General features: G+C 36.0%; 1 protein-coding gene across 1 annotated transcript; it reads left to right on the plus strand.

Annotated features, from left to right (window-relative positions):
• The first annotated feature begins 1,026 nt into the window (after positions 1-1,026).
• On the plus strand, positions 1,027-6,727 carry LOC136845245 (uncharacterized). The gene is made up of 4 exons (XM_067115336.1): positions 1,027-1,149; positions 4,488-4,615; positions 5,865-6,022; positions 6,373-6,727. The coding sequence occupies exons 1-4, from the start codon at positions 1,066-1,068 to the stop codon at positions 6,444-6,446; spliced, it is 444 nt and encodes a 147-aa protein (XP_066971437.1). The 5' UTR covers positions 1,027-1,065; the 3' UTR covers positions 6,447-6,727.
• The last annotated feature ends 3,905 nt before the right edge of the window (positions 6,728-10,632 follow it).

Here is a 10,632-nt window from a genome sequence, read left to right on the forward strand (position 1 = left end):
ACATCTGAACAATTCAGTCACTGACTAGGGTGTATACGTTATATCTATACTCTTAATTTCCTTCTACTCATTTCTCTTTCAGATTTGTTTTGTATCCTTCACAGTACATTATTTTTAACTTTAGAAGAGAAAGGTTCTCCATTTTCATTTGGACGTCTAGTGCCTTTAAATAGCCTCCGAGTATAAGAGTAATAAAGTCTATCAACTCCATTTTAACCATTTTTCCTCACAACTATCTAGTATTCTTAATTTTACGACCATGACCTTCTTGAATCTATTACTTCCCAGTTTTTTCTGCTCTAAATTCTGCGCAGGTACCTTGCTTCCTTGATCACGAAAACAGTATCCGACTCGAATTTCTTCCTGCAATATTCTTCACAAATCGGGTTGACACGCAGGAGCAAGTAGACCGAAATAATTTTAACCTCTTAATTATTTCACTCTTCCACTCAGTCCCTCACAAGTGCATTTAATTTTGTTGACACTACTTTAAGGATGCCTAATGAAGTATAAGTTAAATTTACTCTGAATACTTTCCATTTCAAGCTTCATCAGTTCTTCCGACAACGGAAACAGGACGAGTATTCTTAGGGACATGGTTGATTGCTGCCTTCATTTTAGACTCAGCCTATTTGTGTGTCTTGACCTCCATACTAGCTGTGCCTAAGGTGACTATTCCTGTGGACTCCTTGGAAGATTTGGTATCCTATAGAAAGATCCCTTGGGCCTTGGAGAGAGGGACAGCTCTTCATCAGTTGTTGCTGGTATGTTTCCTTTTTTCTTTTTGCCACAAAGGACTTGTTTTCTTTGAGCACTTAGGACTGACCTACTTTTAACATCAAATTACAGTAGAAACTAGTCTTTACAATTTTTTTACCTCTCCGCGAGTGTGCCAACAACTAAAAATATTTTGGTTCTATAACTTTTAGAATACAGTCGAGTATAATTTGTTTTCATTTTCTGCATCTTAATTCTGTTGCTAAATTTCAATAATCAACCAATATCCTTAAACCACAGCAAGCTACAGCAGGAATATATAAACAAGTATTTGACGGGAAAAGTGAAATGGTGTATGGATGCTATGAAACGAAAGAACGAATTAAGACTGAGCGCATTGCAGTACTCTGCGACATTCTCACCATGAGAAAGGTAAGAGCCTGACAGGTGTGAAAGTGGCTGGATACCAGCAAGTAATAACAATGAATATTCTTGAAAGAATAAGTGACGAGATCAGTCCGTAAATGTATTTAGTACAGGTTAAAGTTTTTCCTACAATGGATATATAGTGGACCCCTGCCTATACGCGGTTCTGGATTCGCTGCTTCACCTATTCACAGATTTTTCTGTGGAACATATATACACATTATTCGCGGAATATTCGCCTGTTAACGGTATTTTTCATAAGAAATATTCACTGATTACTGTATTTTAATATTTTCATGACTAAATGCATTTTTTTTATAAAACTATTAAAATACACAGATATAAGCATTTTTAAAAGTTTTTTTTTGGTATTTGAACTATCAAAATAGTCAGTTATATGCATTTTTTTGGGGGGGGTGTCAAGCATTCGTAGATTTTAACTATTTGCAGGAGGTTGTGGTACGCATCCCCCACGAATACCAGGGGTCGACTATGTCACTTCTACTGTTTACAATAATATGCAAATTTCCACAGATAACTATAAATTTAGGATAATTTGGATTTTTCCTAACTATACAAACCCAGAGAGATCAGAAAAGAAGCAGAGAGTGTTGGAGTGCCTAGTGAGTGAAGGTCGAAAGGTTGGTTTGGTTATTAATAGTGAATATTAAAATTGCACAGGATTGTCTAATTGAAGGCTTGGTTGTAAAGCAAGTGGATAAGTTTAAATATTTAGGTACTTATTAGATAAGGATGACTCTCAGGGCACGGAATTTATGGAAAGATTAAAAAAGGCTCATCAGGCAATGGGAATGCTTAAAAGTATTTGGAAAAATAGCAATTTTTCTGTGCATACAAAAATCAAAATTTATAAGGTAATAGTTAGGAGTATTTTGATTTATGGGCAAGAGTCATGGCACAGTAGAGTGACTTACGATAACAAATTCTTAGCATTTGAAAATAAGGTGCTCAGAAGAATATTAGGAATTAATTGGAGGGACAGGATACCAAATAACAGAATTAGAGAAGTAACGGGTGCAGCCGGTCGATGAGTATGTTAGGTTCTCAAGCTGAAAGTGGCTAGGCCATGTGTATAGAAGACAGGGAATAGTACGAGATACACCAGGGTGGGTTGCCCTTGGTAGAGGAGGTAGAGGTAGGCCAAAGGAGACTTGGTTGAGGATAATGAGGCAGGAAGCAGGAGATGAATGTTGGGGAGATCTTGAGGAGTTAGCCCAGAACAGAATGTCAAAAATCAAATAAAAAATCAAAACTTTATTTCCATTTTACAATGGTTATTCTACATTTCTCTCAAAGGATACATCAATACAACATACAATAGTAAAAGTACAAAATCATTTAATCATCGACAAATTGTCAGATCTAAAGGCTCCTCAGCACAACAACTACATACTGCTCTTCCTTCTTTAAAAAGTACATCTAACAAGGTCTCAAGATCGTAAAAATCTGAGTACGTAAGTACTATTCCAGTTACAAGGTAATAGATTAGTGAGACCCATAACAAAACACAGCACGATAAAAACCAAGCAAAAAACGCCGGTCAAGACTAAAAATCAGGAGAAAAGCAAGCCACTTGTTATAAATAAATTCTCGTTTAATTGGTCTTATTGTAATTTATTTTCAAGGAGGTATGATTTCAAATGTGGTGGTGTGAGTTCATCGAGGCCCTATGCATCCCCATGGGTGCCACAGGAAATGATTGATTGATTGATTGATAAAAACCCAAACTTTATTACTGCATACTGATATACAGTACCTACACAAAAGGTGGTCTGGTTGTAATACGTTTCTTTTTTTACTTAATATATATGTGTATATTTTTTTATTTTTTTGTTTGTGGGTAAGGATGGTAGTAAGTAGGGGTGAGGCTGTGGTATGTTAAGTTTAAAGCACCATGAAAGGCACTCTTAATGTCACAATTTGGCGCATTTTTAAGGGATGCAGTAGTGTTAACATACTTTGGCTGTCTTTAGTATCATGGAGTGATGTCATTCATTCCTGGATGCACTGCAAAGTTCATTTCCAGCAGACGGGGTCAGAAACATTTTTGGCGTCTTTATTTCCAGTTCGAAGTAAGACGATCTAGTCAAATAATTTTTTCATTTAATTCCTTTTTATCATATCTATTTTCATTTAATATAGTTAAATATTCACTTTATAAAAATTATGTGCTTACCTTTTAAACTCTTCGGTCTTAAAGCTTCTACAGGCTATTCCTATGATTCTGATGTAAACCCTGGGTCATCTGCATACCACACCTTGCAAGGACCTCCCTCTGCATCCTTAGTAGCTTCCTCCATTCCTGTGACAAACAATAAGAGACTTAGCAATAATCAGAGAAAAAAATTAATCCTTATTTAAATTCTTCTGATATACCTGTCACTGTCTTCATTTTAGCTTTCATAATACCTGTCAGATTAATTTTTGGTGTTTCATCATATACCCTCTCAAGATCCGCAGAAGTGCTATTCCTCTATATTTTTCTCATAGAACATTCCATTGTCTTTAAATATTCTTCCCGCCCACCCTCTGCTGGTTCCATCTCTTCCTAAATTACTTATTATTCCTTATGATACCGGAATTTTTCACTATTTATCTTCCTAAGCAGCCACATCCCATATTTTTCCCTCTATCGTGCCAACATTCTCCAGTTCTCCTGAATTTTCTTCATTCTGTAGATTTTCCAAATACTGACCCCAATCCATGCCTTTTTTGCATCTGGACTATCATCCTTTTTCCATCTCTCATCCTTCTCCTGTGTTGATATTTTGATTCCATTCTTCCTCAACCTTTTTCTCCTTTGCCACCACCCTACCAGCTTCCCTCTTCTTCTGTTCTCTTGCCAGGATATCCTCTAGCAAGGCTTGGAGGCTTTCTCATCCTTATCAGTTGTCCTTTGCACGTCTCAATTCCCCCATGTGTCTTTCTCCCCCTCTCCTTTCAAAGTGTTATATCCTACATTTCTTCTGGTCTTTGCATGCCTCCTTTCAAAAGTTTGTGCTTCCACTTTTGTAAAAAAAATTTTATTTGCTGATACTTTTTCTCTATGTTCATTTTTACAAGCATTGCTTGATCAAGAAGTAATATATTTTTAACCTTCTACATTATCTCTATTTCTCTGTTTCTGGCATGTGATTATATTTTTACACAGGAACTATTCATCTAATTCATAGTCTACACAAATTCCTTCATTCATTTCATGTCCTTAGGGGTGCCACAAATGTTCCTTTGAATCCGATGAAGTTTTTATATTCATAATACCTTTTCTTGCATCTTTATACAAAGAAATTTTCTTCACTAATAATAAAACTCATATTTTACAGGCAATACATGATGATTTCACAGCCACTGGACAGTGCAATTTTCACATTGCTAGGAGGCCTATATTTGCAGTGTCCATTGCCTATGTATTTCCAAAGAGAAGCAAACTTACAAAGGAGTTTGATAAATGGTAAGAACTGACAGCTAGGAGGACTATTGAGGGTGCCAAGAAGCCAAGCAGAACAATGTATTTTGTATACCCTACTGGATTTTCGTTTGCTTTACTTTTAACGAGCTCATTTATACTAAAAAAAAAATAAATATACAAGTGATATGATTGTTGGCTGAAGCCACAGGAAACATTTAAAAAGAAATGACAGTGCCAAGTACTTTTGTGTATTTAATAACACATTTTTGGGGCACAAAGTTCATCTACATTTGTGCAATGTAATGTTAATCTCTTCTCAGAAGTGGTCATTAATGCAGTGATAAAAATTACAGTATACAGTAGCATTTTCCTACATTCAAGATTTTCTAAACCATGATCTCTTATTGGGCCTTAGTGCTACGGATTCCATATGCTTTTTTACCCCAGAGGTTAGCGCTGGTTCCATAAGGTCTCTTTATGTCCTTGGACATCAACAGCTCAGCTCAGCACCCACCCAAATTGTTACTCAATGTAAAAGTCATGGATAGAAACAGATATACTGTTTCATTAGAACAAGACTTGATTTTTTCATTGTAAAGCCATTACTATTCAATAACATGTCCAACTAGAAACCCCTTTGTTCTATAGCAGCTTGCTCAAATTACAGACTGAGCGGAAGATTTTCTTCTACCTTGAAAGGAATATTTAGGAATTTGTGTAGATCCATTAATAGGCTGCAAAAAAGTTAGGAGTTTGTAACAGGGAAATAAAAAAAAAATATAGTGTTCATGAGACCTGACAAATGGCACACAATGACGAGCTACGATGAATACAAATGCATTGAAGAAACAGTACAAAATATATCATGTATTTTGCAGAAGCTTGCATTATAGGTTTGAAACTTTTTGGATTGTTCCATAATAATAATAATAATAATAATAATAATGATAATAATAATAATAATAATAATAATAATAATAATAATAATAATAATAATAATAATAATACAATGAGACTTATAAATATAAGAGATCACTACAAAATGAAATTTGTATACCTCACATCCCTCATCCAACTAGCGTCTGAATAATTAACTCTTAACATACAGTGTATTACTGTGGCAATCCTAACAACTCTTTACACTTTTATGTAGTTATCCTAATTTTTTACATAGTCACAAAAGCTCCTCAAAAAATTATCTCAACAAACCAAAAAGCATTGTATCCTAGCATTTATTTAACCTTACTGAAAATATTCTAAAAACATACAAGGAATTTTCTTTACCAAACAGGTTAGACATCATGGTTGAGTCAGGAATAGTCTTAAAAAGTGTCCAGGAGTCAACATCCAATGCTACAAGTTGTATGAGCAGTCTCAAAAGGAGGGAACAAGCCAGCCCCATACTTGGGTTCATGGATTTAGCTGGAATGTTTTTACTTTGGATTGGAGGTAAATTATTAATACAGTATACTGTTTATACAGTCCAAATGATAGCATGAAATTTTCTTTTTCTTTTCAAATGATAAGGGAACATTCTTGCTGTGATAGCAATCTTATCCCCAAGTACTCGTTCTTTTGTTCTCTGCATCCTATCTACTAAGGTATAAATTACTTTGACCATAAGAAATTTACATTGTACTAACTCAACCCCAATAACATTTTTTCTCAACTTATGAGGTACTTTGTCAGTTGGATACAATGGATGTTAATAATGTACCAACAATTCCTTCATAATGTATACAGTAAGCCATATTATCATTGAAAACTAAAGTTAACATGATTTTTTCTGTTTATAACAGGACTGTTTGTAAGTACCCTGGCGATGGTTGCAGAGGTTGTAATTTTCCACTTTAAACCTTTTGACAGCAAGTAGCCCATTAATGATTAAAGTGTATGACTCATGGATCAATACATTTTACCAAGGATTACATCATTAAAAAAAAATATTGGCTTCAGTCCAGCAAACAACTCACAGAATATGAATTTCTGTACTCTTATAAGTGGAATCAGAATACTGTAATACACCTTTACATAAATACAGCTACATGTGCATAAACTCACTGTAAAAATGTACACATGGATACTTCTTTAACTCAATTCCATCAGCTTACATCGGCTAATTCCTGTGGTCAGCAGCTCCCAGAAGAACCCTCACCTGGCCAGGTATCCCTCTGGGTAACACCTCTGGTGATGATAGTGGTAAATAAACTTTTTTCTTGAGATTTCATCATTGTTTCAGGTAAAGCTTTGTTCATAATTCTTCCAAACTTCTTGAAGCATTGCAGTAACTGCCTCATTACTAGTACATTTACCTTTGTAACTGCACCTATTTTCCTTGAAAACAGGTGTGGGACCATAGCTGAGCCATACTTGCTGATGGGTTCTTTATGAACTCATTCAGTTTGGCCACCTTTTCCTGTGATATTAACAATCCTACTACTGTACAGGGTTTTGGTTCACCTCTCAACCCCTTGTTAGTACAAAGATCTTCTGACTTCCTCTTACTCAGAAGGGGTGCCTACCTCAGTGTTCAAGTTTAAGTTTTCTTAAGCAAGGAAGCTTGCCATCCTAAACTAGTACTAAGACATATAAAAACTGATGGGACTGGATTAAACAAATATGATCGTTAAAACTAAATCTAATTCATTACAAACCCACTAGTTTACATAAAAAAGGCACACCAATATTACATACAAAGCTACTAGTGGAGGGGTACCTGGCCAGATGAGGGTTCTTTTCGGTGTGTCCAGGGAGCTGCTGGCCACAGGATTGAGTAGATGTAAACTAACAAATACATTTTATTTTCGAAATCTCACTCTCATGTGTACATATACAGCAGAATGTATTTAGCGATAGAATGCTGAAACTAGATTATTAAAGTTCAGTACTAATCAGACTCATAGGAGAGAATAATGATATCCAGAAATGTACCTGGAGTTTAATTTCTGTTTACAGATAATACCATAAACCAAGGGTTAGCATCAGTTCCACAGGCCTGGAACCCTCATTACCAACCTTGCGGTAACTGCCAGCTCCATAAGCACTTGCAATGTAACTGGATATTGTTTTTACTCTTATTTAACTTGATGACTGACCTAATAGTTGAACTCATTATAAATGGAAGAACTGACATGTTCTTTAAGAAAAACTTGGAAGATACACTAAAATGCAACCTTAAGGGTAGGCATGACAGAAAACACCCAGAGGTTGACTAATAAAACATAAAATAATCACTGTTTCAGACTTGAAGGTCCTCTTTCTGGAACTTTATCATCTCATTTCAAAAAGAAAAAGCAGTCAAGCTGTTGTCTGTAAAAGCGGAAGATGGGAATGGATACTCAATAGACAAAACTATTCTACTTGTAAGCTACTGCACTACATACAGTTCAGCCAAAGATTGTCAAGGGAAGTGGTATTCAGTCTGGCATGACATTGCAAGTACAAAATGGGTAGCCAGTCATAATTTACTGGAAAATTAGTCACCATATGTGTCCAGACAGCATATTCATACTTGAACATTTTATATGCACACTGCATTTATGTAATTTTATCATTCTGTTGCTGAATACAGGTAAGGGTTTTTCATACAAATTTGTCATTTACTCTCTTGACAAGATGTAATACATACAAAATACTGTACAGTATATGTACTACTATACTTTGCATATAGACAGTTATAGAGGGTATATAAAATTCATAATACTATATTCAAATAATAAACAAATGTAATCTAATTATTGCTGTTTTATTCCTACTTACAGTATGTCCTTTCAGAACTATAGAGTTATTGGGTTTTGAACATGCATGCAGAGTGTAAGTGAGTTTCCTCATAAAAACGTAAAACTTAATATATTTTCATATACCCCGCATATCGTCATAGTTAGTAATCATGTGAACTTTCTCATAATTTATTCTCACTGGGTATCAAAGAGGCTTATATTGTACACCATTCTTGCTTAATTTTTCATCAATGATGTGGACTTTAAAGCCTTCTAAGGAGTAATAAAAAGATTATGTCAGAGTTGAGAGGTTATATACTCCCAGTAACACAGTAAGGGACAGAGGCACAGGAGTCTGAAGAATTTGTGTAAATATTACACATACAGCACTGTATTTGGAAGATAGGAATGAGCCCTTTGGCTATACATATCATATACATATAGCGAATGAGTACAAACTCATTTTCATATGCCAATGGTATTATTAAACTTCATGATTACTAAATATCCTACAAGGAAATCTCCAAATCAAATAATTTTCTTGCTAAAAGTTCAGCATGTTTAATGTTATTATTTTGTTGATACAAAACAGTCAGTTTACATTTGCCCAACTCTAGAGTCCAGCTTCTCCAAACACACACCAGAGGAACACACAAACACTCTCCATTGGCCAAGCACAGATCAAGGAGCCAGGGGACACTCTGCGAACAAGTCATTTTCCTTTTCATTAGCACTCAAAAACAAATTCGTGATTAATTAGTAATTAAACAATTACCTTATTCACAGGAAATTTAGGCGGGTTTTACTTGTGTCATCACAAATTATTACCAAGCTGGATATTCGAGATTTATGAATTAAAATCAGTCAGTCATTCTTGCTTATCTGTATGACTTTCAGCACTCAATGTCTGGTTAGATTGGGGTCTTTGTACCCAAATAAGGTAAGGACCTGGTGTCCTAAAATAGGTGAGGATGTGTAACTGCTGAAATATGGGTTTTTTGTTGTAATTTCATGTTCTGTTTATGCATTTTGCTTTAAACCCAGAGACCAAGTTTTCGGAACTTTGGGTGGTTAAAAAAAAGTATACCTTAGTTTTACCAGACCACTGAGCTGATTAACAGCTCTCCTAGGGCTGGCCCGAAGGATTAGACTTTATTTTACGTGGCTAAGAACCAATTGGTTACTTAGGCTAGCAACAGGACCTACAGCTTATTGTGGAATCCGAACCACATTATAGCGAGAAATGAATTTCTATCACCAGAAATAAACTCCTCTAACTCTTCATCAGCCGGCCGCGGGAATTGAACTCCGGCCCATCAAGTGACAGTCTGAAGCTCAACCGAGTCGGCCAACAAAGGGCTACTTTGGGTGGTGACAATGGGGAGTAGTAAACCACTGACATTAATTTAAGCGGTCAAGAATTAATTGGGGGATCGAGGGGAGTAGCAAAGCCCCTGGCCAGGTTGGGACAGGGCGTCCTAAGTTAAGTTAGGCGAAGGTATACCTGGTTGTGTCATAGTCCATGTGAAAAACCTACTACAGAAATACCTACTACCCCACAGTAGCCCTGACCCCTTACTCTGCATTTGCTCCTGTGTCCAGAATAATTCGTAAAGGCTACCAAGGAAATTAGCCTGTAGTAATTAATCTTTCTATGGGAAAAATTGCTTAGCCCATACTTACGAAATTTTACCCTAAGTTTGTGCTGGTGGATACATAGGCCCAGGCTTAAGTTAGAAATAGGGGTAGGCATATGTCTGGTATAACGGTGCTTGAAGCAAATGAAGCCACTGGGTTCTGGCTCAGTATATCAAAGACACATAGCCTAGGATAGGCCTATAACTCACCATTTCTTGTGCCTTCATCTGCTGCTAGGCTACATTTAAAACCCTTCAGGTCATTTTTTTCTCAGCTTTATCTTGATTTGCCTTATAATTTACGGTGTTTCTACGAGTAGTTTTGACTGTGGCGCTACAGGATATGTAGGATTTACTGAAACCGGTTAGCTGTAGGCCTAGATCAGCCATGTAATGTACATTTTGATTTCCTAGGGTTTCTTTGCATCCCCAATGCAACATTTATTACATATTAAATATCTTTATGCTAGGATATTCTTTTTGGGAATATGTCTATCCATATCTACTTTACTTTCACAAGGAGTGAAAAGTCAGTAGCGTAAGCCGGAAACTTCGGAATTATCTTTGCTCTTCTTCCGTCATACCATCAAAGGAATTCCTGGACTCTTATCTAGACCTGGCAGATCGTGAAAGCACGTAGTAATTTCTTTCGTGTTAGATTTACGAGCGTGGTTTGGAATTTTCCTTTTGTTTAGGTCTTACC

The sequence above is a fragment of the Macrobrachium rosenbergii genome, chromosome 13 (assembly GCF_040412425.1).
Source record: "Macrobrachium rosenbergii isolate ZJJX-2024 chromosome 13, ASM4041242v1, whole genome shotgun sequence".
In the NCBI taxonomy this organism is placed as follows: Eukaryota; Metazoa; Arthropoda; class Malacostraca; order Decapoda; family Palaemonidae; genus Macrobrachium; species Macrobrachium rosenbergii.